This window comes from Periplaneta americana, chromosome 16 (genome assembly GCF_040183065.1).
Source record: "Periplaneta americana isolate PAMFEO1 chromosome 16, P.americana_PAMFEO1_priV1, whole genome shotgun sequence".
Lineage (NCBI taxonomy): Eukaryota > Metazoa > Arthropoda > Insecta > Blattodea > Blattidae > Periplaneta > Periplaneta americana.
In genome coordinates this window covers 34,090,491-34,118,266 of record NC_091132.1, presented here as the reverse complement: position 1 = coordinate 34,118,266, position 27,776 = coordinate 34,090,491, and the positions used below count along the sequence as shown (strand labels likewise).

Below are 27,776 nucleotides of genomic sequence, written 5' to 3'. Positions count from 1 at the left end.
ACATGAAGAGTACAGCTATTTCTACCTAAGGTAAGCAAGCTCAAAGGGCGAGAGCATTGAAATTTAGAAACTAAGTGTGCTCTCATAGAGAATTAAAATAAAAACTCTATGATTTTACTTAAATTTCTATCTTACACACATTCCTGCATAAAACTGTATACGTAATCTGGTTATCTCACAAAATTATTGTTTATGGATAACATTTCACCCCAAACTAGTTACAAAATTAAAATATTTTTATGATAATATATAAATGACGTCTCATTTTCAAAATGCAAAAGTGAGAATGAGAGAAATGAATATACTGTATAAATAAATAAATAAATAAATAAATAAATACAAACATAATTATTAAATATAAATTAATACATTTTTATTAGTTTAAATAGACATAAACAGATAAAGAAAGAGACATCAAAAAGTACAAAGAATGCTCAAAATTTGTATTTCTTAAGAGGTTATAAAAGATCATTCTATAGTATTTAATTTATGACTGAAAATAAAAATTCACGTAATTATTAAGACAGGTCGATAACATTTTTAATTTTCATTATTATTCGTTGATTTAAAATGGGGAGGGGTGAGGGGAGATATTTACAAAGAAGTTAAAATAAAAAATAAAGTCATTTTCTAAATTTACAATACTTTGTACATTGACATACATTAAAATGATCATAATATCCAGGCATCAATCTGCAACAAATTCATCAATATATTCAACCACTGATACCAACATATTTTTTCAATATAGTGTTTCATAACAATATTCTAATACACATGATCCTAACAAATGTGCAACTTGGTACCTAATAAAATGCCCCTTCAATATATACTAAAACTGCAAACAGATAACTAAAAACAACTGATATACTATAAAGTAGCAAATATCACATAACATTATTTTAATATTCTTATATATCTTTTTAGACTTAAAATGTAAAATATATATCCTGTTCTCAAACATCTATTTTACAGTGCATGCATCTGATAAATAAATTAGAGTAAAATAATAATTCCAATATTTTCTCTTATCTGCTAGCAAATACAATTTATATAAAAATGTCAACCTATTTAGAAAATGGTACTTTCTCCAATTTAAATATTGGTATGTTATATGTCATACATTATTATTTCGAGCAGTGAAATCACCAAATAATTCTTGCATCAACTCACTTTTTGTTTTGGGTCTCTCAATTTCAACACTTCTTTCACTAGAAGGCATTTTGCTTTCCCATTCAGCTCGTGAAACATTCACATGTCCTATAAATGGCAGAGAGATATGTGAAGAAGAACTGGGCCCTGACATGGAATTAGTCAGAAGATTATTTAAATCTGAGGAATTCTTGTCGTTATGATTGATAATTACAGGATCTTCACCATCATCAATAGCTTTCAGAGCAGCCAACAACTTTTCTTTCTCATAACCTTTGCTTTCGAAAGCCAAAGAATCATCACCATCATCGTCATCATCATCTTCTAATTGTTTCAGTTTAGCTTTTGTTATTTCTCTTTCGGTTTCAATAGTACTTTTTATTCTTTCCCAAGTCTGTGAAATTTCTGCTATACAGTCAGCAGCTTTTGAAAATTTGGATTCAGAGATAGTATCCTTTTCATTTTTTTCTTCAATTGCAGAAGTTGTATCTATTACATGATCTCCTCTCTTATTAGAGTCTAATGCTGTCTTGTTTGTATCTACAGTAATGTTGTCATGATGCGAACCCCTTCTATTTATTATAGCAGGCATTGCTTCTATTTCCAGAGAATGCCGCTTTTCTTGTTTGAGTGATCCTCGCCTGCTTGAAAACTTGTTCGATATTGCAGGCATACACTCTTCTTGTACAGAATGTCTCTTTCCACTTTTTAATGAACTACTACTACTACAGCTTGAATTCTTGTTCAAAACTGCTGGCATGGAAATGTCTTCCTTTATAATAGACCCTTTCCTACTTTTACTCAGTGCACTTACTTTAGGACTTTCTGACCTCCCGACATTTTTTCTTAAATCTGATAGGCTTGTATGCACGTTTGTGTCTTCACTCCAACCTGCTGCAGTCAACACACTCGGGTTCTTCTGTTCCTCCTCCAATGAATCCATACTTCGACTTTTTGTCATACTCTCTCTTTTAGGAGTGTTTTGCTCTTCAAGACTGGAATTTCCACTGGAATCCTGTTCTTCTTCAAGAGAGAACTTTCTGCTGGCTTCTGTGTTCAGAGAAGATTTCCTTGAACTGCAAGCTGTTCCAAAACTATAAGGTTGTTTGTGTTCACTATCATCCAGTGGATCTGTATCTCTATCATCGTTCAACACACTCGATGACGAGGGTGAGGGTGATATTCGTCCACCTATGTTCACCATGTCATGTTTTTTGCTGCCTAGCAAAATACTTCTCTTGTTAGCAAGTTTAATGCGTCTGGCATTATAACCATCAGAAGGAAGTTTATTTTCAGAAATGGTCTGCACTGCATCTATGCTTGGGTGAGTGGAACCAAACGAAGTATTAGTGTGAGATGCCTTGAACAGAAAAAAAGAATTAGAACATAAGTAAGTATACAGATATTATGCCTTCTGTGTTTCGTATGTATATTCATAACATAAAAATATATATATAAAAAAAAACAATTTAGCTTAGAAACAAAATTATGAACAGAGTCAACTACTAGGACTACTACTTCTTCAATGTATTGGTTACTCTCTCGCATTCTTGAATGACTGTGATCTCAAAAATAAAACCATCCAATTCATAAAAATCATTATACAATAAATCACTCATAAACAACCTAAAAAAAAAATAGATTTGCTAACCTTCCTAAACAATTAATTTATATAATATAATATAATACAATATAATAATATAATATATCTTATATTTTAAAATAATTCGAATTACCAACAAAGCAATGAAGGTAAAGCTAATGTTATTGTAATGAGACTTGTCCTAGTAAAAGATATATGAGAATAAACTTAGGAAATTATTAACCTATATACCACCTACTTCATTGCGATCTCCTGTCTATATATTCTTTGTTTGTTGCACCATGCAAAATAATTACTACATAATATAATAATAATAATAATAATAATAATAATAATAATAATAATAATAATAATGATGATGATTTATTCAAATAAAAATAGCCACATAAAAATGCAATGGATCTTGAAAGAATATTGCTTGTCTTCGGGAGTCTGTTCAATAAATGCAAACTTATGCAGACTACAGAAATCGATGATTTTGTCTCAAAAAACAAAAACAAAATATTGTAAAGACAAAATGTAGAACCATTTAATAATTTATTAACTATAATTAGCAGAGATTAAAAATAATAAACAAAATACAGTAAAAACAAAATGTGGAACCATTTTGTAGTTCTTAATTATAATTAGTAAAGAATAAATAAAAATAAGAACCGAAATTCAGAAAAAACAAAGTAGAACCATTTAGTAATTATTATTACAATTAGTAGAAAATAAAAATAAATTAGAAAACTATTTTATAAAAAATCTATTTTTTTTTCTTAAATCTGTAATAATCATAGTTTAATTTATGTTTTTGTTTTATGGTCAAGTTTACCCCACTTCACACTATTTTTATTTACTTACTTAGAACTTACTTACAAATGGCTTTTAAGGAACCCGAAGGGTCATTGCCGCCCTCACATAAGCCCGCCATCAGTCCCTATCCCATGCAAGGTTAATCCAGTCTCTATCATCATATCCCACTTCCTTCAAATCCATTTTAATATTATCCTCCCATCTACATCTCGGCCTCCCCAAAGGTCTTTTTCCCTCCGGTCTCCCAACTAACACTCTATGCATTTCTGGATTCGCCCATACGTGCTACATGCCCTGCCCATCTCAATTATTGTAGGGATTCGTAACAAGCTGTTTTTTTACGGTGATGGGTTGTTAGCCCTTCGCCCAACCCCCAAGCTGGAGGATCACCCCTTAAAGACTGTTCACGACTGCTTATTCAATATATTCGCAGATACCCTCCATATCTGGAGGCCGTCTCCTCTATCCGCAACCTGAGGACGCGCCATGCCGTGGTGATAGGGACCCACAATACGATAACAGCTCCCTGTATTAACAGGCTGCCAAAAAGACAGAGAATATTGTACAATAGACAGTTGAAAGTACAAATAACATATGTTTTAAGTTTAAGAGAGTCACACATCAATGACAATAAACGACAGAACAAATAATTTACTTAATGTTTCTGAACTAAAGAAGATTTCATTATACTGTTGATAATGTCTGCAGATTTATTGAATTTAAAAATTTTTTGCGAGATATCTAGATGAGATAGAAAGAAAAGCTTGAAACCGAGATAAATGAATTCTAAATTGTTACCATTTATACAAATTTTGCTTCGTACATGTTCTTTGCCGCAAAATACCGTTATTTTTGTTTTGTTTTTTTTTTTTTCCGTGAGATATTTATCATCTATTAATTTTAAACTATAGACTGAGAGTTGTAAATCATCTTCTGAAGTGGCTAACCAAAACCAAATCATCTGCAAAAGTCAGTACATCCAGACACAAGTTTCGATTTACAGTTATACGATAATGATTTGAATTTATAAATTCCCGAAAAGTGGAATATTTTTATATTAAAAGTAAAGTTCTCACATTTTTCTTTTATAGTAGTGGTCCTCAATTATTATTATTATTATTATTATTATTATTATTATTATTTTAATCTTGAACCCCTAACTGACAAATGTGTCTTTAATAAAAGACATAGAAACACAAAGAAATGATCGGCTAAATCTCGTCAAAAGGTTGAGTATGTGCTGTCACTCCTGGTTGATGAGTTATTCCATTTTATAATACTTAACAACTCAATAAATATGAATATTAACCATAGAAATGCTAAAATACACCATAAAGTGTAAGAAAAAATGGTGGTGTTGTTTTCTAATGCCAGACATTATAAATACATTAATATAACTCAGTAAAGCTGGTAACATGAATGTAAGAGTAAAATCAATTGCCTGAAAGAAACTTCATCCTTACCATATATGTTCCTTCACTTGATTCTTCTTCTAATTTTGGTATTAATTCTGCCTCAGATTTTACTGCAGGGTGCAAACCTGAAAACCTTGAAAATAAATCAATGTTCTGAGTTAGTAATTCATAATAATGGATACAATATGAAATAATTATAAACATCTTTCATATTCATTTTCTACATATACGTCTCATCTATTACCAAATCTTTTAATGTTCTATTATTATTGGTTTTTACTGTCAAATTTATCCATGGATAAACTGGTATAATTTCCTATTTAATCCATGAGTTATTAATGAGGAACAAACTACGGTCAACTTATTAACTTACAAAGTTAATGAGAATGAAAATGAAAACGAAATGAATGCAATTACAATTCATGACATGAATTGATAGTCCATCAGTTCTTCCTACCTTGATGGACCAGCAAGTGACACCATTGATACTGAGTGCTTATTATGACTTCGGAAGTTTCGCTTTGGTATGAAGGTTGCAATGTATTTGTCCTTTGTGTCCACCAGCGTTTCAAGTTTTGCTATTTTGTCTAAGGCTGCATTCAAATCTCTTTGCAACTCCTTCTGTCGTGCTACTTCAGTGCTTAATTGGTGTTTGTAATTCTTCGTTTCGAGTATTACTTTACGGTTGAGTGTCTGTAAAGAAAGTTCATTCATACAATTAAAACTTAGACTCAGAATTTAACAATAAAGTTTTCATCCTTCTACTTCCAATATTTGGAGTGTGTGTATGTGTGTGTTTCTAATGCTCAAGATTTAACAATAAACTTATCATCCTTCTGCTTCCAATATTTGGAGTGTGTGTATATGTGTGTTTCTAATGCTCAAGATTTAACAATAAACTTATCATCCTTCTGCTTCCAATATTTGGAGTGTGTGTATATGTGTGTTTCTAATGCTCAAGATTTAACAATAAACTTATCATCCTTCTGTTTCCAATATTTGGAGTGTGTGTATATGTGTGTTTCTAATGCTCAAGATTTAACAATAAACTTATCATCCTTCTGCTTCCAATATTTGGAGTGTGTGTATATGTGTGTTTCTAATGCTCAAGATTTAACAATAAACTTATCATCCTTCTGCTTCCAATATTTGGAGTGTGTGTATATGTGTGCTTCTAATGCTCAAGATTTAACAATAAACTTATCATCCTTCTGCTTCCAATATTTGGAGTGTGTGTATATGTGTGTTTCTAATGCTCAAGATTTAACAATAAACTTATCATCCTTCTGCTTCCAATATTTGGAGTGTGTGTATATGTGTGTTTCTAATGCTCAAGATTTAACAATAAACTTATCATCCTTCTGCTTCCAATATTTGTAGGGTGTGTATATGTGTGTTTCTAATGCTCAAGATTTAACAAGAAACTTATCATCCTTCTGCTTCCAATATTTGGAGTGTGTGTATATGTGTGCTTCTAATGCTCAAGATTTAACAATAAACTTATCATCCTTCTGCTTCCAATATTTGGAGTGTGTGTATATGTGTGCTTCTAATGCTCAAGATTTAACAATAAACTTATCATCCTTCTGCTTCCAATATTTGGAGTGTGTGTATATGTGTTTCTAATGCTCAAGATTTAACAATAGATTTATCATCCTTCTGCTTCCAATATTTGGAGTGTGTGTATATGTGTGTTTCTAATGCTCAAGATTTAACAATAAAGTTATCATCCTTCTGCTTCCCAATATTTGGAGAGAGTGTGTGTATGTATTTCTAATGCTCCTTCCTGTTTCTCAATATTTGGACATAAGATCCATAAATCTCAAGAGATTCGCAATTTTCCATGTCCATATCCTCATTTTTTATGCATAAAAAGCATTTAGGAGAAATCAATAAGCCAATTCGATGAATGTGACTTGTAACCTATCTGAACATAGCCACAGTGGATTTTCAAGGTAGATCAGGAATTAATTTTAAATCTTTCAATTAATTGTTCCAACTTCAATTTTGGTGTTCCACTAGTGAATTGTTGTGATGGTTAAGAGTTAATCCTCCCTTTTATATTCTGTTTCAAAGATTCATATTAAAATTTGTAGTCTGTTTGTATGTTGATTTTAGTTCCTTTCTTGGCTAACATATCAGCTTTCTCATTCGTTACCATTCAGCCCACAGTGAGCTGGGATCCACTGGAAAACTACAGCATGTTTTTATTTAAAATTTGAATTTATTTTACCATACAGTTCATTACATTTTTTCCATTTTAGGGAATGATGGCCTGAATTGCAACTTTAGAATTGGATAGGAAAACTATGATTCCGTATTTATGTAACACAACAAAATTATATTTTGGAATGATGCATAAATGGCTTTAGTTTCGCCATCTATGACTATGTAACCTATAGAAATACGAATTACCTATTTGACTTTGGATAAAATTGTGAGTTGGGAATAAATTTATATTTTTATTTTGAAGTCTCAAATTCTATTACTTTTAGATGGTATTTTTCGGACGCACTATATTTACAGATGAGATTTTAACAAGAAAAGGGAAAGAAGATATTGTGAATGGAGAGAAACTAATAACAGTAGGAACTTCAACAAGAAAAGATAAGAAAAATTATGGACATATTTGCAGTTGCGAGAGTTAAACAGTATTACAGCATGCTCACCTGGATTCTAATATCCTGATCTTTAATTATTTCTTTCAAATCTTCCACCTGCTTGGTAAGTTGTTCTCGATCTCCCAGGTTACGTTCTCTGGACAGTTTTAGCAGATGGCGGTGCTGATCTCTCAAACTCTGCAAATCTGCATCCAATTCTTTGATCTTGTGATCCTTCTCGCGACATTGTGACCTCAACTGTGGAATAATCGTAACATTCAATTATTTCAACTACGTATGTCATAACTTTATTTGGAATTAACATAATCGCCAGTGGACATTATGCTTATGATATATGATATATTTCACTCAACATATTCGGTCTTGTTGGCCCTTCACATTTCTGTATTCGGGCCAGCATTCCCTTTCTTACACTATTTACAAACCTTATAAATTGACATACAGTGACCGAAATGCATGCCCTTGATTATGTCTTTACTTGTCTCTTCATTTTCACTTATCACTCCCTAGAATTTATATCACTTACTGTCATACTACTCTTCTCTTATTCTAATTCTCATCTACACATCTACAACTATGATTACTATTAGATTGCCATTCAACTTCACTCCATCCTTTCTCTTTAATTAACGATCTAATTCTTTCTTGCAAATTAATTAATTTGTGCCATTTTGATCTTATTTAAATGTAGAGGACATATATACATGTTGCAGGAAATACTGACTATTATTGTCACTAGAATACATTATGCTTATAGTAACAAAAGTGGCCTATGAATACTCTCAAATATACCTGCCATTAGTAATTTCTGAATACTTTTTATGCATGCGAGTTAAAATCACTGCAGAGGGTACAACATATCTTAAGTGTCATCAAAACATATTCAATCAATCAATCAATCTTCTTAATGTATCCAGCTGTTTGCTGACAACATAAAGTCCACTATAGTCTATTCAGTTGTTGTTTTTCACGAGAAATGAGGGGTATTTTGATCAGTGTTCATTATAGATGCCTGTTGCTAGTAGCCAGAGGTGGGGTGTAGTCAATATATACTGCAGGGCTGTGTCTTCTGCAACTGGTACTGATGATTTTAATTTACTTCTTTTGTGGTTCATGGAAGGACAGTATAGGAGACTGTGTTCCAGATCTTCATCATGATTATTACACCACAGACAAATAGGATTATCAGAAATGTGAATGGTGTAGGTACAATTGAGTGACAATGTGACCTGTTCTGGCTCTTGTTAAAAATGTTTGAACATGTCAAAACATATTCACAACTTGCAAGAAAACAATTCTACATGGATATTTTCTACACACCTTTCATAGAAATCGTGGTGAAGGAAATGACCTCACACAAGACAAGGTAAAAGTACAACATAATTTTTATACCGTTATACAATAATACTTACTTACGACTTTTAGGCCCGGTTTCTTCAACCATTGTTAAATTATAACAGTGTGTTATTCCATTTTAACTGTAAACTTAACAGTTGAAGCATTTCTTCAACTACTGTTAGTACTAACAGGCTGTTAAAACCTATGTTAATTTAACTGCCCAATTTCATGCAGTTAAATTATTTAACTCTCTGTTAACACAGAAGTATCCAATATGGCTGGTGCGTTAGATGCTGAACTTATATATCTGGATTATTTAGAAAATGATATCCATGAATACATAAACAGAGCGGATGACTTCTGTGATTTGACAGACCAAAAGTTCATACAAAGGTATAGGCTATTTTCTGCCAAGCCTCACTTTTCGCTTTTAACTTATACTAAAAGCCAGGTTATGAACCGACTAAACCGGAAGCAACGTTCTGTTGCTCTCTTTCTGAGCTCTGTTGCCACATAGTGGCGCGAGATTCAAATCGTGTTCAGCGTTCGTCACTGATATGTTTAAAATAACTACTGTATATAGTTCTCGATAACACTATCAACAATATTAGTAATTAATTTACTGTTTTTAAGAAAGCACGAGCTAATGACGCTGGTACGAAATGAGACTCGTAATGCACATGGTACTGCAAATGAACTGGCTACACTGTCTCCGTGATTCCGTTGCCAGATTTTCGTTAGCAGACGACATTTTCACGCAAGGTCCAATGAAAAGCTCCGTTCTCGTTCTCCCCTCCACCCCCCCACACTCAACGTGTCATCACTGCACAGGCTACCCCTCTAACCCGCACTTTCCTCTCGCCCTCCCAAGTACTTCCTGTTTAGTCGGTTCATAACCTGGCTTTTAGTATAGATCTGGTTGTTTGTTTATTCACATTAATTGGTTTATACTGCGAAATAATTTCCAGCAGAAGGTTTCTTTCGAACCCAAGAGAAATTAGTCCCACGATTTCTTTTTGTTCCAGTGTTTTCCATTTCATAACAGAAATACCAATACGCCGCTCCACGCTACTGTGATACAGACGAGGAAAGAAGCAGAAATCAAACCTGAGAGAATAGAAAGACTTCTATCCTCTCTGAATCAAACAACGGAAACAAGCGAGAATCGCAATTGTCAGAGTTCAGAAAACAGAAGTGAGCCTATACTTGGTTATAGGTTATGGTTAAACTCTAGAATCTCTGGCCCTAACAGAGAGTTAACAAACAAAATATTAAAATGTGAAATGTAAAGTTGAAGAAATGCAATATTTTTAACAGCTATTCATACTTTTAACTTATAGTTAATTAACGCTATGTTAGGTGCATTTTAACAAAGGTTGAAGAAACTGGGCCTTAAGGAACCTGGAGGTTCATTGCCGCCCTCACATAAGCCCACCATTGGTCCCTATCCTGAGCAAGATTAATCCAGTGTCTACAATCATATCCCACCTCCCTCAAATTCATTTTAATATTATCCTCCCATCTATGTCTCGGTCTCCCCAAAGGTGTTATACAATAATATATATATATATATATATATATATATATATATATATATATATATATATAAAATTAAGCTATTTACCTCGGCAAAATAAAACTTATGTTTTAATTTTTATGATCAATGGAAGCAGTATTTACAATTAATTTCAACAATAAGAATTTATTGCAAATATATATTTTTTTACTTCCAATGCAGTTTAGAACTCGACCAAAAGCCATTCTCTAAAAACATACAATACATAAACAAAGGTCTGAAATATTAACAGTAAGTAACAGATAACAAATAGTGTTAAGGAGAAAGTTCTGCTCGTGCTTCCCAATATTGGTCATAGATGTTTGTAGAAAAGAGTTCGGGCAATATTGAAGATGAGAACTTTCTATATTTTCTCACATACTACAAAGTGAGCAAAGAAGGCTGTCCATAATTTCAATTCTGTGTAAATGAGAGGCAAGATAGTCGTGCTCTGTAGCTATTCGGATATGTGCAACTGCTACTCATCTTGAATTCAAATTCTTGCATGGTTTGTCCTTTGTTTGTTCTATTAGTTCTTTCTGAAATTGTTGCTTGATTCTATAAATATTAATTTATTTATTGTAAATAAAAGACATAAAATACCTATCACAGATTTCCTAATTTACACTTTACAAATGAACGTTCCAAAAATAAAAGTTAATAAAAGCAATTTAAACAGAAGAAACACTGAACATTTCATCTCTGGCTGTGCCAGTACTCACCTGCTTGACTTTGGCTCGTAGCACGCGAACTTCTTCATTGTGTGAACGTATTAACTGAGGCAATTCTGCTTTACTGCTCTCATATTTACTAAGAGCAAGGTCTTGTCTTTTCTGAAGTGTCTTTAATAATCTGTTTTCTGTTGAAAGCTCCTGAAATGCAATTATTGAACTATTAATTTATATGAAGGCAGGAAAGAAAAAGAAAACAAAAGACAGTCACATTATCATTCCTATACTGTCACATTGACTCAGTGCCAGTGAGTTGAGCTTGTAAGCCAGGGCGGCTGGGTTCAAATCCCACTCTACTTTGAATTCATAAATTGTATTGGACGAACCCATGGTCCAGGCAACACAGGGATTTTTCTTGGTACTTCAGGTCCCCTGTGACACATATTCTCCATCATCATCATAATCCATTTGAATGCAATGTTGATCTTCTGCCTGTGGTGCACTCTGGATAGTCTCTGACGAACTAAGTGGTCTACTGCTAATAATTTGAATATATTTATAGATAACTCGAACTGGTACTTAAAAAAAGTATTAAGGGTTTGTTATGACAGTGGTAAACTTCAGTTGTAAAGAATTTCTGAAAACTTCCATTAGTAATTATTTGAACACTTAAAAATTTGTACCCCCCACCCTAAAAAAAAAACATATACCTGGATCTGAGCTTGTATACTACTACAACCATCATAATTTCTGCTACCAAATATTAATTCAACATCGTACTTTGGGAATAAGATGGCCACAAGAACAAAAATTGTAGTTTTGAGAAAATTATCCTCTTTGAAAGGAGAAAGTTATTTCCGTGTCATAATTTCCCTGGTGACATTCTTCCCGTAAATGCTACAAATGGTTCTAGCAGCCTCTCAAGTCTTTACTCCTTGGTTAAACTAAGATAAAAGGATATGTCGGAAATGTCCGTTTTTTACTTGACACACTATTTTCTTTAGATCATAATTAACACAAAATTTCTTAAAAATTAAACAATTTAAGACATATTAATTAACACAATACTATGACATTAAAATGATAAACAAATGATAAATTCCAGACAAATTTCTTATCATTAACTTATGCATCAATCTGCTAATACAGTAGGAAATTTTCATGAACAGATGCTAATAATGTCAAATGTAGAAACTTATCTGCTCGCATTATCCCTACTTTATTAATGGCATTCTACAGAGCAAATGAGATGGTTAATTACAAAGTTTTGTGTTCCAACTTTGGGATTTTTTTACGTACTAAATGTTATATTCAGAATGTCATAAGTACGGGAAAAATTCAATACTTCTGACTTATCAGCTACATCATCAGGAAAAGCAAGGAAACTATCTGTTGTATTCATTACCATGACTAATTTTTCAGTCCTGGAGATCAATAGATAGGTTCCCTTTTTCTTGCTTACTTTGACAATGTGACCAATACTAACCACTGGAACAATGGATTTTTCTTTTAATTCCGTATTTTGTTGAATATACTCAATTTAGAAGTCTGGATACAGCTAAGAGATATGCAACAACACATTACAGTTTACTGTGTAGTGATGGTGCACAAAAACCATTAAATGCAACTTAAAAAGCTTAATGACTTTTAAATGTCAGTACTTACATTTAGCTGAAACTGAGCGTCTGTTAATTCATTCTGCAACTGTTTGACACGTAACAGCTTGGCAGACATAATTTTTTGTGAGTATCCATTCATGTTGCTTTTGGATGGAGAGTTGAGATAAATAAATCTGGGTCCATAGTTACTAGCTGCTCGGTATGGATCACCTACCCCTGTAAACAGTTCATCAAGAAAATCTCAATCAAGATCCTCAAAACAGTGTAATCCTCTCAACAGGTATGAAGAGGCAATTGAAAAGACAGTTTCTTGCAAGTCAATGTCAGGCGAACAGATGGCAGAGACTGCAAATAAACGAGACTGTTATAATGAAGAACTGATGAGCAAACAGTTTTTTCCTATTTCCCTTCACGGAGGGAAATGACAATGCAATCTTCCGAAATTAATTATGCAAGTTAAAAAGTACATAAAAAAGTGGCAATATGAAGGCAGTTGGGCTATGCTTTCGACTTTCGTATCAGGTGTCATTTCAACAGAAATTGTCATAAAGGAAGAGAATGGCCACATCCGAAAAGTCACAAAGTGTGACGGAAAATCAACTCTTCTCTTCCGTGCTAAGTTATGTGTCTCTGAAACTGTACTAAAATAGAAACTACACTCTTTTAGCATTTATATATCACTGAAGAACTGTTAAGTTATTTAAATAAACAACTACTTCACTGTGTTAATATTAAACTACGGTGGTATTTTACTTTAATTGACTAGTTTCGATGTTGTTGTTGTTGTGTTGTTTTCTAATGCCAGGCGTTTGACAATAAAGTCATTTGACCTCTTGCACTCCAATATTTTTCAAAGATATTATCATGACCAGCCACTGAAGCACAGATTTTGAGGTGTTCCGAATCCATTTCTTGGTTTGAGTTGCACAATGGACAGTTAGGGGACTGATATATTCCAATTCTATGCAGGTGTTTGGCCCAGCATTAAGGTTTGCTTCTTGAATAAGGAAGATATCTATATTATTATCTGAGAGTATATTGGCTAGTTCAGTCTTCTTGGCTGATGTTATACCGCAGGCATTCCATGTAAGATGTTTAGTTGATTCTGTACCATTAAAGTAGTCCCCACCCGAAGATCCGATTGGGGGACTATTTTACCTCTGGATAATTTTACCTTAATGGTACTCATTTCATATTGAAGTGAAAAATGGCAAGTTGTAGCCGATTTAAGTGAACACCATATTTTAACGTTTTGGTGGCTACTTCATTCACACACAATCCCCAGAATGTCTGGAGGACCACACCTGCTGTTGGTCGACGGGTCCATTGAACCTAGCTGGGAGATCTTGTTGATCACCAGCTTTCCCTCCTTAAGCCACTGGAGGACGATTTTAGTGCCATAGCAGGTCAGCACTAGGAACAGAAAAGTAGAAAGAGGAGGAAGGAAAAGGAAATGAACCCATAGGCCTCGAATGCTCTAATGCCGTCAGGGTCGAAGAAAGTAAGAGTTCAGTCAGAGGACTGGATAGGAAAGGGTAAAGAGGGAATTAGGTATTGGTTAGAGGAAAATTATACCAAATTCAGTCATTAACTCATCAAGCTGACCAGTGCTAATTGATGAGTAGCCCCTCCCTTTAGTTCAGCTTGTAAAATTATGCTTACTAACAGCTGCACCACGGGAAGGTAGGGATGGGACATTGGGTATTTGTCCAGGTTGGTTCCTTAAAGCCTTCAATGGGAAGGATTAATGGCTTTCCCCCCTGTATCCGACAGATACCCTTTTGCAGCCCTAGTTTCGATGTAGTGTGCATCATCTTCCGAATTCTAGTAAAGTCCCGCACTATTTTCTGGCTTCCTGTTATTATCTTGGTGGGGTGTGTTCATAATTGGTAATGTTGTATCGAACAGGAAGTCAGAAGATAGCGTGGGACCTCACTAGAATTCAGACATGGCTAATGAGAAAGACAGGCTTTGGCACAATGTCACATTCTTAGTCATAACATGGCCAACATTGAATAAGTTTATATATAAAATATGCACATTTAACATGAGTTTAATATAGCAATTCCTGTCTTTTTTAGAACTTCGAACATTTATTAATATTACGTGGTTGTCAAGATGGCCATGACTAGACAATGATAACCATGTGACTTCGATTCATGCCTTAGCCTGTCTTTCTCGTTAGCCACGAATTCAGATGATGCACACATCGAAACTAGTCAATTAAGGTAAAATACTACCATAGTTTAATATTAATACAGTGAAGTCCAGTACTTGTTTATTTTAAATTACTTATAAATTGAATTAATCTACTTGATATTAATTGCACAAATTTGTATAGCTTAATGAAAGTATGCTTGTAAATTGAATCAATCTGCTTACTTTGTATTGTAAATATTTGTATAGTTTTGGCCGATGAATTGTATATGCTTTAAATTGAATAGTAATCTGTATAGCTCTATTGATAAATTGTGTTTGTAATTTGAAGTAGTTTGCATGATATGTATTATCAATTTCTATATATCACAACTGATTGAATTGTTTATGCCTTAAATTTAATTAATTTACTTGTTTTGTATTATACATATAGCTCAACTGATGAATGATCATTTGCGTTTTTAAATTTAATAATCTGATTGGCTATGTATTGTATATTTTTAGTAGAGCCATCGATGTAGCTCAGTCGGCAGACTCGCTGGCCTGCTGATCCGAAGCTGTCTTCGGGCTTGGGTTGGATCCCCCTTTGGTCTCATTGAATGGTTTCTTCCGAGGTTTTCCCCAGCCGTGGGACTGAAGCCGGATGGTCTATGGCGAGTCCTCGGCATCAATCCCTTTGATTTCATTACCTGGTTGGGTTTTCCCGAGGTTTTCCCCAACCAAAAGGCAAATGCTGGGTAATCTTTTGGCGAATCCTCGGACCTCACCTCATCTCACTACATCTCGCCAAAATATTGTAAAAATTTGCACAAAATTGTAAAAATTGTAGAAAATTACTAAATTGTAAAACTAAAAATTTGTAAAAATTGTAATTGTAATATTGTAAAATTTTGACTTGATCCACATCTTAAAGCTTCATTGCTCATGTAAGATCTATGGAATAAAATAAATGAATTAACAGTTCTTCAGTGATGTAATTTTACTATCTTTTACCCCAATAACATTCATATAATTTTTTATATTACTGGCATGAAGCCACTCTTTTCATTTACTCATATGTACACAATGTTCATATGATTGCATACAGTTTTGTGTATTTAAATTGAAAGGAACTGTCTCTATTGATACGAAACCCTTACAGAAAGATTATGATCTGAAATGTGACACAATGAAATTGTCACTTAGTCCCTATTCTTAACAAGTAAATGACTTCTTTTCTCTATTTACTGTACATATTTCAGACTTTAATAGTAACAATTAAAGAAAGATGCCTTATATGAAGCATTCAGCTATTGCAGCCTTTGAAACAGCGTTAAATGCGTCATGCAAGTACAAGCAATAAGTTACACGTTCTGAAACGTGTTATAAAATCAGGTATAACAAAGCACATCAATATGGCAGTTCAAATAATTGTTACTTTTTATTTAGTTATTTAATAACTAATAATAATTTAATCCAATGAATTAAAGGTTAAAACTATTTACATGAGTAAGCGCTGGGGATGGTGCATCTATATTCAATATCTTACACTTGATCAATAATAATGCACTTAAGCTGAGCTTACAAGCTACACAGCAAACTAACACCTACCCATAAAAAACATACAAGTAGTCTTTGCAACTGCCCCATACATACCAGTACCCAACAAAGGGTGAAGATGTCTTCTCTTGTGCAGCAGATTAGCAGCACTTTTACACTTGGAACGAAATTCTTCGCTAGAATCCGTGTAAAATGTTTCATTACTATATGCCCTACCAAAAAATACCACGATATCAATGACTTTCAACAAAATATACATTTAAAAAATATAATTTAATGTTATTTTATTTTTAATAAAATAAAACAGATACTTGCTCATTCAATTGAATGCTATGAAGTATATAGTAAAATTAAGCACACAAAAATTTAAAAAATATATATATCAGGTGATTCAAAATTCTTATTACACCTTTTTAGGGGTTATAGAGGAGACTTAGTAGATAAAGTTTTGATAAGCAACTCCATGTCCGGAAACATAATATTTCGATGCTACAATGATGACAAGATCACAATTTCGAATGTCCCACCAGTTCTTCCTCTGACTCTAAAGGAGTCTCATAAACAAGACTCCTCATGTGGTCCCACACGAAAAAGTCAAGAGGAGTCCGGCGATCGTGGTGGCCAAGGAGTTAGTCCGTAACAAATTAACAACATCTCTGTTTTCTCGGTGAATGTGTATTCAACCATAATGTATATTGTACCGTCTTCAGCAATGACTGAATAGTAAGTGATGTGAAGGTCAAACCAGTACATAAGACTGTAAACAGAAGACATGTGCCATCTGTTGACTGAAGATGTCGTCCTCCGTCAATGTCAGTTGCCTACCATGAAGACGTAGATTTTAAATTTATTTGATCTTGCCATCATTGTAGTATCAAAAGACAGTACGTTTCCGTACATGGGTTGCTTATCAAAACTTTATCTACTAAGTCTCCTCTACAACCCCTAGAAAAGAGTAATACAAATTCTGAATCATTCTGTACATATGTTAATAATAATAATAATAATAATAATAATAATAATAATAATAATAATAATAATAATAACTTGAAGCCGAAAATAGTAAAATAAAAAATTAAATAAGAAAATGGTATTAGCAATAATAATAAAAATAGAGTACTTGTTGATAGATTACTAATATCTGATACATTTCAATTACTTTTTGGCCTGGAATTGTGGTTAATACATTTTTTATTTCAGGGCACTTACGAAGAGATTCTTTACTCAGCAACGTGGATTTGACATAAATGAGAAACAATTGGACAACTCTGCCTGTTCCTCTCTGATTCTGAGACACGGTACTTTTATATACTATAAATTACAACACGGTATGGGAACATAGGGGAATGATTGTCAGGAAGTAGCAGTACTCATCTACAAAAACTACACATCCTATAATTATTTGACAGACACTTCTAAATGTCAATGAAAATATGTTGCCAGTATTAGTGATGCCAAAGAAGATGTTTTTTGCACATGTCTGTGTACAGTTGCTTCTTTTAAACTACTGGATAAATTTTGTTTATAGTCAATGTTCAAGTTTTAATTTACTAGTATGACACTGTATGAAATTCTTTTTATTTCATTCAAAATGGAAGAAAATTTTGTCAGAAGCTTACAGGGGTTACGAGGGGACTGCACTAAATGAGACTTATGGAAATAAGCTCTAGTGATTTTCCTTTGTTTCTATTCTTCAGTGCATTTCACAATGAATATGTTTAGTAGCACTATAAAAAGTCATTATGACATTTATTTTACTTCTACAGAAAGCATTCACGCTAAGTGGACTGTCTTAAGTTCTTTTTAATTGGGTAATAGAATGAATGATAAAATATATTTTTACATACTTCGAAATGTTCAGGAGAAAAATACGATGATAATGATGATATTACAAAAATGGAATTATGTTTTTATTAAACACGACTATATAATGTATAACTTATTAAACTTTTTAGTCATTTTTTATTCAATCTATAGGCGTGGCTTGGGATCTGGCAAATGAAGGGTAATTGTGGAATGATGGTAATGCTGAAGGGAAACAGGAGAACCCTGAGAAAATCCCTCAGCACCCACTTTGTCAACCTAATGGGTCGCCATAATGGACGTCAAGGAGACTAACCATTCAGCCATAGTATCAAATATACTTAAAATCGTGGACTGACATTAAAATTTTACTATTCATTCCTTCTTAAAAAAGTACAATGCAAAGCTTTTTCCACAGAAATTACAGTGCTTACGAAATTTACCGTTTTAAATAGAAACAAAGATTCTCACCTCTACACGCTCTTCATAACACCCCACTTTACCCACAAAACTGAACTTCAAGAATTTCGTTTTATTAATTTTAAAATTATAATGTTTGCATACTTCACATCTTTAGCAAATATTAATTCGTAGAAATTATTATGTAGATGGAGCTACTTCAATATTGAATATAAAAAATGTTGTTGTTGTTGTTTTCTAATGCCAGGCATTTGACAATGAAGTCATTTGACCTCTTGCACTCCAATATTTTTCAAAGATATTATCATGACCAGCCACTGAAGCACAGATTTTGAGATGTTCCGAATCCATTTCTTGGTTTGAGTTGCACAATGGACAGTTAGGGGACTGATATATTCCAATTCTATGCAGGTGTTTGGCCAAACAATCATGGCCTGGTGCCAATCTAAATGCAGCTACAGACGATTTTCGTGGTAAATTGGGAATTAACTGTGGATTTTGATGCAGAGAGTTCCATTTTTTCCCTTGGGATTGTGTTATTAAATTTTGTTTGTTGAAGTCGAAGTATGTAGATTTAATAAATCTTTTCACAGAGTAATACGTAGATTTAGTAACAGGTCTGTAAGTAGCAGTGCTGCCCTTATTTGCTAAATCATCCGCATTCTCATTTCCCAGGATTCCACAATGGGATGGTATCCATTGGAATACAATTCTTTTATTGAGTGATATTAATTGAGAGAGCATTTTAGTTATTTCTGCTGTTTGAGATGAAGGTGTGTGTTTAGAGACTATTGACAGAATAGCTGCTTTGGAGTCTGACAATATAACTGCATTCCTAATATAAAAAATGTAAAGCAATGATACTGAAATTATTTGACTTCACAACTTACCTACAAATATTCACCAATATGCAATAAGATATAGAAGTGCAATATGTGTTTTACTGGTAATTCATTTTACGAATTTTGTTAAATTAATCTCCAAATTATGAAGAAATATCTAAGTTCATTATTTAGGCTATGAGAGGAAATCTGACCAGCAAAAATTCCAATTATAACAGATCGATGGAAATTATTAACCAAGTATTCAAACTGTCTATGGTGCAGAAATACAAAGTAATCAAAACTAACACTATTTTCTATAGCATGGAGAAGGGACCTGCAGGCAAGCATTGCAGCCTGTAGTAGGCTTATTGTGCCTTACCACTCTTATAATTCGAATGATTTTTGAAGTTCAAACAATTGCAATCTTGTAAAATATCATGACTCAGCTAATGGTGCCATCTGTTGATTCAGCATGCACATCTTAAGGTTCAAATAGAGTCCCGGTAGAGTACCATACCACCTACACTAAAGCATATTAAATCTCCTCAGACTGATGCCTTCTGTATGCCTGTCACAACATTACATCACGCTGCAACATTTTGGGTGAACACTATTTAAATTATTGTAATGAATATTGAAAAAAGAGAGTGATGGTGGAATGATGGAAGGAAATGGAACAACTCTGAGAAAAACCCTCAAGAACCTTGGTTTTGTCCATCACAAATATGATTCCTCCAATGCCAGGATTCGAACCCGGATCCTTAGTCACCGAAAGCTAGTGCTCTGCCATCTGAACTGTCAAGGCAAGCTAATACCTAGGGAAGATCAATGTTTCCATATGGCAGCAAAGCCTGGACCTTAAGAAAATGCGAAATTATGGCCATCAATATCACATTTTTGGGGATTGATGGGTAATTAGAACCAGTAAGTCATAATTTCAGATTGACAAATACAGATTGAATTAACGAAACATACTCTCTGTACGCAAAGAGCACATCTACCTCAACAGATCCTGAGTTACTAACTATGGGTAGAAGATTTTTGGGAAGCACCCAAAATCCTGGCAGAAGGTCATAACAGGCTACAAGATCAACAGCGAAGAATCTTTATATTATAAAGACCATAAGTTTCCATTATGTATTCTTTCAATATAATTGATATAATCTGTGTTTTGCAAAAAATTAATTTAATTAAGATGTTTTATATTGCAATATAGCTATAAGAATATACTATACTACTTATTACTTAATAAATTATTAATATACCACACAAACACAAAGAAGAATGAAAACGGTTGTATGTTCAAGGGATCTGGAAATGTGCAAGTAAGTTGAAATCTGGCAACGATTTATTCTTTGGAGAGTGTTACGATAAAGTACTAAACAATGAATAAAAAGATGGACAACAGAATAAAAGGGAATGTTCTACCAGATTACAGGTAGCATAACAGTATTTTTATTTAACAACCTTTCACTGTAGAGGTTACTTACTTACTTGCTCTTAAGGAACCCGGAGGTTCATTGCTGCCCTCACATAAGCCTGCCATTGGTCCCTATCCTGAGCAAGATTAATCCATTCTCTATCATCATATCCCAACTCCCTCAAATCCATTTTAATATTATCCTCCCATCTACGTCTTGGCCTCCCTAAAGGTCTTTTTCCCTCTGGCCTCCCAACTAACACTCTACATGCATTTCTGGATTCGCCCATACGTGCTACATGCCCTGCCCATCTCAAACGTCTGGATTTAATGTTCCTAATTATGTCAGGTGAAGAATACAATGTATGCAGTTCTGTGTTGTGTAACTTTCTCCATTCTCCTGTAACTTCATCCCTCTTAGCCCCAAATATTTTCCTAAGCACCTTATTCTCAAACACCCTTAACCTATGTTCCTCTCTCAAAGTGAGAGTCCAAGTTTCACAACCATAAAGAACAACCGGTAATATAACTGTTTTATAAATTCTAACTTGGTACCAATGGAATCTTGAGTTCACTGAACATGAACATTAAATTTTTATGAAACGAAAACGACATACGTAAATATAAATTGACGATAAAAAAATTCGATGCCTATAATTAGATGTAAATCTGCTTCTGGAGAATTGTACATGCTAGTAAATACGAACCAGATATCTTCTCCAGAAATCAAAATGCTAGCATAAGAGATTCGGTTTCATTCACGAGTTTTTAGTTTTCCCTCAATTCCCCAGGCTCTAATTTGAAAATTGTAACGTAGGTGACAACTACGTCATGAAAACGTCTAAGTTATTACTTTCTAGACAGCAAAATTTTCTTACCTTTCAGCTTCCTCTTTTGTTTTCTCTTGTGCCACAACTTCAATCAATGTTGACTCCATGACGATGGACAGTTTTGCCTTTTTCAATACACAAAATCTGAAAAATGAATCGATAGTAAATTAATGTAAATTCAAAGCCAATGTGCATAACACGTGGTACAAGTATTGATGCTCCAATCTACTTTAGATATGTTTACATAATCATTTTACCTATGAACACTGCTCTATACAAAAATTTACAAAAAAATTAAAACATTTGTAACAGAAACAAAAATGGTTACAGTTAAGAACTCTTCAAAATAACTAATTTACAATTTCATATGCAAAGTTGCAAAATTGGAAGATAAATCATTTCAACATATTGATAAGCTCAAACCCATCTGCAAGAGATAAATTAAATCCATTATGTCTTCAAATGACTTAATCTGATTAAATATGTCTATGATACATAATCTGACTATGAAAGTCTTCTGACAATCTACACTTACACTGGGATAAGAAAATGCTTCCATCTTCTAATTCATTAAACATCATGTCATCCAGTAAAAGACGATTTGAATCCTCATCAAATTCCTAAGTTATTGTGAGAAATAATTTTTGTAATGAAATGAATTTGCGAACTACTGACGAATTTACCAATTGATTAGCTCAGGGACTGTATGTATTTACTGGTATAAATTCCAGTATGCTCATAGCCAGTCTTGGTCAGCATAAGCTTAGGAAAAGAATAACACAAAGTTGGTCTGTGTGACATCATAATGAGAATAAGGCTTTCATGACCTTACAGTTTAGGTAGGCCATTTTATTCTTTTATTGTCTGTGAGACAAAATCCAGTTACCATATAGTTCAGAAAACTGTGAAAACTGATAATCCATTCCTTATTTACAGTCAACTCTCCTTTTCTTTTGATCAGCTTCTTGATTGCGGACTGCATTTTTTAAAATACGCTTAGACAAAGGTTTCGTTCATGTTCACCCTCACATCATCTAAGTCATCATCTTCTCCTTCCTATCATCTTCATTGCTATTCAGACTACCCTTCTTTAAGACGGATTTCCCCTCTTACAGACATTCCTTTAAATCTCAATAGGAAGGACTAACAGAGCTGACTTAGGCTTACTGACAGCATGGTTTACAGCAGACATGCTCAAAATGATAAGCTGGGAAGATTCAAAGAAATGCATCCCGCACCACACAAGTAACTTGCGTGTAGGTGGGAGATAATCACTATACATCTCACAGCAAATGAAAATTGTGCCTCCTTTCGTGTAGCTTTTCTTGAAAAATAACTAAGTATTGGTACTAACTAGTATGAAAAATACTGTATTAAAAGGCAATGTAAACACTGAACAAATGTTGCAAAAGACGCAAAAATATCTCAATCTTCTCTTACTTACACACTAGGTACTTTTGTGCGTCTAACAAAGTTAATGTCAAGAAACAATCATTTTCACTAAATTGTACAAATAATTAGCAAAGTTTTCTTATTGAGGCTACTTTGCCTCATGCCTTAGTGTTCATCATACAATCGTGTAAGTTACGAAAAAAATTCGGTACTGATATTATATTTAAATTAAACAACATTTACGATGGACTGTAACATAACGTTTTGATGATCTAGGGCCCCTACTTGATAAAACTGAAATTATTTTTAAATACTGGACAAGGAGCTTGGATCAGAAAAAACAGAGGTGTGGCAACATAGTCCTTAGGTCTATAATAAAAGTAAATGTTAGGAAGGAAAGGTACTAACGAAAAAAATAATCTTTCGCAAAATCGTATGCCAAATCTTAATGAACACGCACATTTACGTAAGTATAATAGAAGTGACGTAGGTTGTAATGGAATGCGTTAGTTTATTATTTTTATAATAAAATAACTGATCTCCAGAGCATTCAAATTTGCATGAGGAACAAAAAATATTTACCACAAAAAGTATCAAGTCACTGTAATTCTTTCAATGACATTAAAATATTGTCAGTGAGAGTCCAATTTGCACACGGTAGGTGAAATGTTGACAGAAAAAAATGTATTTTATCCTTACATTTCATTGTAAAAATTGCATTAAATAACACTAACTCTTACCACAGTTAAAATTAGCACTAAATAATATTTATTTACAAATACATTTTTATAAAAATACAATAATACTATCTCCTATTATTGAACACCTCGTCTTCTAGTCCCACTTGTTTACAAATGTCGCATTCAATTGTTTCGTGTTTTGTAAGTCAACTGATATACTTTAATAAAATTATACCCTGTAATTTAAACACTGTAATTTAAACACTTATATAAAGTTATAAATACAAATATAATTTTAAATGTTATTCTATTTTACTTATTTCGATGTATACAGGCTTTTATGGATATATAACCAAATAAAATACTTGAATTGAATTAATCACACATTTGAATCCCATAGTACGTCAGTGACATCTATTAACCGACGTTGATACATTGTGTGTCAGTTGGCGGGAATTCAAATAAGACAAAATATACAGTAACAAATGAGTCTACAATTAAGAATATAAGCATAAATAAAGACTAAAATATATTTTCTTAATATTTACAATTAAATATAACAATTGAAAATTCACAAAATCAATTGTACATACAAATTTAAGTACGTATAACTGATTATGCTCCTTGTTGAGCAGACTGAACTGGTTTGGTATACAGCGAAGAACTTTGTTGAATATCCCACATTTTGGAGTATATACTCTGAGAATTGGATAGAAGTGTGCTGTGGGTTCCTCTCTCAGCTACTCGTCCTTTGTCTAATACTAAAATTTCATCGGCATCCATTATTGTTGACAATCTATGTGCAATAACAATTGAAGTACGCCCTCGTGTAGCTCTTCTCAAAGCTCCCAATATATTCTGTGGAAAGAAAATTAAACATTACATTTTATTAACTATACGTAAAACTCCAGCGTTATATGATAATACTGAGCATATCTTTTAAAGATTACATGTTTGCTAAATAAAAATGAAAGTTTTTTCCTCAGTAGACATCAAATCATATTAGCCTATGTCATGTAAAACTCGGATTCAATAATTAATTGAAATGGTAAAAACAATATAAAGATAACTAATGATGGTAGTACGTTCACTCAAAAAGATAAATTTATGATAGATGATTTAACTAGGTTTCTTATATAGTGTTCCCCTTGCACAGCACAATGTTCATACAAAATTTCACGAATTTCGGTTAGTAGTGTTAAAAAAATTGTATATTATTAGGAAGTTATCACTTTCCATCAGTTGCATCAATGCTTTTCCTCTCGATAGAGGGAAGTACATTCAGGCAGTTGTGATACTTCTAGGATAAATGACCGGCCTATTGCAGAAGTTGAGATGACATACAAAATTATGTTATGAAGAATTGTAGGGTTGGAAAGAAAGTGGTGCAAACTTGTTTGTACTTACATATTCAGTGATTGAGTCTAGGGAGGATGTAGCCTCGTCGAACACAAGAATAGGCGAACCTTTCAAAATAGCTCGAGCAATTGCTACTCTTTGCTTCTCCCCTCCAGACAGCTTCAGACCACGTTCACCAACCTGTATAATACTATACATTAGTTCAATCACATATTTTAATGGCAACTCTAAAACAGTCATACTAGAATAGCTCATATAGTGTACAAAATGCTAAACTGATCTTGTTAATACAATTTATACTTATGCCTCACTTATAAAAATAGCCTAAATATTGCCCTTCAACTAAACTCGTCCTCCAATTGAAGATCATGAAAGTTCTATCTTGTTTACTAAAGTGCCTGATATTTTAAAATCAGCAAAAAGTGATTTGATTCTGAGCAGTTGTGTCATACTATGTTAAGTTAATATCAACTAAACTGCTTCAGCTGTAAAAGCAACTGATTATTGGTATTGAAGGGGCATGCATTCGGTTCTGATTCTTCAACAATGGATCAGCTTGCATAGCCTCTCATCCTATGACTAATAGGGTTCTTTCCTACAGAATATTGTTATTCTCTCACTACCTCCTAATGTAAGAGCTGTATCTCTTTCCCCTCTAATTCACTTTGGCACAAAAGGACTTCACCTAAAATTTATTAATTTCCAAGTAAAATCCATTTTAAAACTCAAACAAGTACGGTATTACTAACAAAGGTATTGATAACACTGATAGGTGAAGCAGTTACTGAAAATCTGCTATCAAAGGACACATTTTGTAGCTTTTTTTTTTATTCGTACATTCACTATTATAGTAAAACTTCATTTATATGTTTTTATGTGGCTTGAAGAAAAAACGCATAAGTGAGAAAACGTAGCCTATAACTGAAATGTCACTTAATAATATCTGAAGTAGCATTTTAAGACTATATGTAACGAACGAGTTAATACATTTAGTAAAATTTTCAAAAGCAATATTTAGAACTTCTTAGTTAAGCCATCTTTGAGCTTATAATACAATACTCAAATTTATAACACATATTGTTAAAAATGTAAGTTTATGTGTGAGAAATCTTAGCTGCTTAGAGCCAAAACAGCCTGATTTATTACATTTAAAACTCCAATCCAAAAAGATTTACGAAACTGACTTACCTTGTTCTTACCGTGTGTTCTTCATTTAATAGCATCTTATTATTTTACAAAAAATAAGTCAGTTATTCTGGACTGCTTGCTTCTAAGGAATAAACCATTGTGGCAATTGTTATAATTGTTCCATAATTTGTTTATTTGCATCAAGATGTGTTACAAAACGTTTCACTGTTTCTAAAGCAGTAATAGCATCATTAAATGAAACAAGATTATTGGAGGCACGAGCAGCTTCTAATTTCCACGAATTTCAAAGTGGGTCGCATCTTCAACAATGTACACGTACTATATTTTCGTATTCTTATATGGCAAACCAAATTTCGAGCAAAATTAATTTATAACGTATAATTGATGTTTTAAAATACAATGATATAAATGTAAAAAAACGAATAAATGAAAAACATATACATAAGAGCGAAATATATAAAAGAAGTTTTACTGTAATCATTAGATATTTTTACAATTGTTATTGGAATCTTTTATTTTTAAATATGATGGAATTAGTAAATTATTATTATTATTATTATTATTATTATTATTATTATTATTATTATTATTATTACTATTATTCAGTTTTTATTTTCTTTTGAATTTTTAAAAGGAACTAAGCAAAACATATTATTCTAGCATTTTAACAGCAACGTCTATTCTTGTAAATAATGTGAAGTATAAGCTGTCCTGTAACTAGAGATTACCATTTTATGTCCTTATTTCTACATAATGTTCGTATTTGGGCATTTGATGGTAGTAGCACATGCTGCTTTCAGACACCATTAACAGACACTTTTTTTCCTGGTTCAAGCACTTCTCCTAGATGACTACAAACAATCTTAAGTATCCAGTCACGCACCCAAGTGTTTCTTCTTCTCTCTTTTTTTTTTTTTTTAATTAATTAACTTAAAGTCGCTTTAACTGTGTAAGTTATATTGTTATTGCGACTTTGAACTATAAACTAAAACAATATTTCATAATATAATAAAGTTCAATTGAAACAGCACAATTTACACAATCAGTGACTTCAATAATTAATAAAATAACTGGTTACAAATAATACTAATGTTTTTATATAAAGAGAATGAGAAGTCACAGACTTCATTCTCAAGCAAAAAGTGAATAAAGGAGTCTAACATAGATTAAAATATGCTTCACAAAACGTACCGGCGTCTGGTAGCCTTGTGGCCATTGTTGTATTGAATCATGAAGATCTGCCATTTTAGAAGCTGAATACACCTCCTCTTCACTCTTCATTAAATCTCCATAGTGAAGGTTGTACAAGATGGTGTCGTGAAACAACACAGAATCCTACAACACATCAAGCTTTCCATGTACTCCAAGATTTTTGTATTATCGTATATTCCTGGTATATGACGCACTCTTAAAATTAGAGCAAGTTTAAGA

At 33.0% G+C, this 27,776-nt stretch overlaps 2 protein-coding genes across 4 annotated transcripts in view; both read right to left on the bottom strand.

Annotated features, from left to right (window-relative positions):
* Positions 1-338: 338 nt before the first annotated feature.
* On the bottom strand, positions 339-24,017 carry LOC138691149 (lebercilin). Its single transcript, XM_069812895.1, has 9 exons — positions 23,898-24,017; positions 21,814-21,909; positions 16,565-16,680; positions 12,819-12,988; positions 11,205-11,354; positions 7,638-7,826; positions 5,426-5,661; positions 5,017-5,101; positions 339-2,512 (listed from the first exon to the last, which is right to left on the bottom strand). Exons 2-9 carry the CDS (start codon positions 21,870-21,872, stop codon positions 1,118-1,120), a joined length of 2,400 nt encoding a protein of 799 aa, XP_069668996.1. The 5' UTR covers positions 21,873-21,909; positions 23,898-24,017; the 3' UTR covers positions 339-1,117.
* The window catches only part of ABCB7 (ATP binding cassette subfamily B member 7), a 29,033-nt gene continuing 25,159 nt past the window's right edge, over positions 23,903-27,776 (bottom strand). For all 3 annotated transcript variants that reach the window (XM_069812896.1, XM_069812899.1, XM_069812897.1), the window contains 3 exons: positions 27,537-27,680; positions 25,245-25,376; positions 23,903-24,695 (listed from right to left, as the gene is read on the bottom strand). In XM_069812896.1, coding sequence (XP_069668997.1) covers positions 24,453-24,695; positions 25,245-25,376; positions 27,537-27,680 — 519 coding nt within the window. In that variant the 3' untranslated portion in view covers positions 23,903-24,452. The remainder of the gene's footprint in view (positions 24,696-25,244; positions 25,377-27,536; positions 27,681-27,776) is intronic.

What these genes read in the sequence shown, in the direction of transcription:
- LOC138691149 (XM_069812895.1), bottom strand. Translation starts at nt 21,872, where the DNA reads ATGGAGTCAACATTGATTGAAGTTGTGGCACAAGAGAAAACAAAAGAG. An exon ending in TACGAGCCAAAGTCAAGCAG is followed by an intron (nt 7,827 to 11,204) that starts GTGAGTACTGGC and finishes ATTATTCCACAG; the next exon opens with TTGAGGTCACAATGTCGCGA. An exon ending in ATCAGGATATTAGAATCCAG is followed by an intron (nt 5,662 to 7,637) that starts GTGAGCATGCTG and finishes CTTTCTTTACAG; the next exon opens with ACACTCAACCGTAAAGTAAT.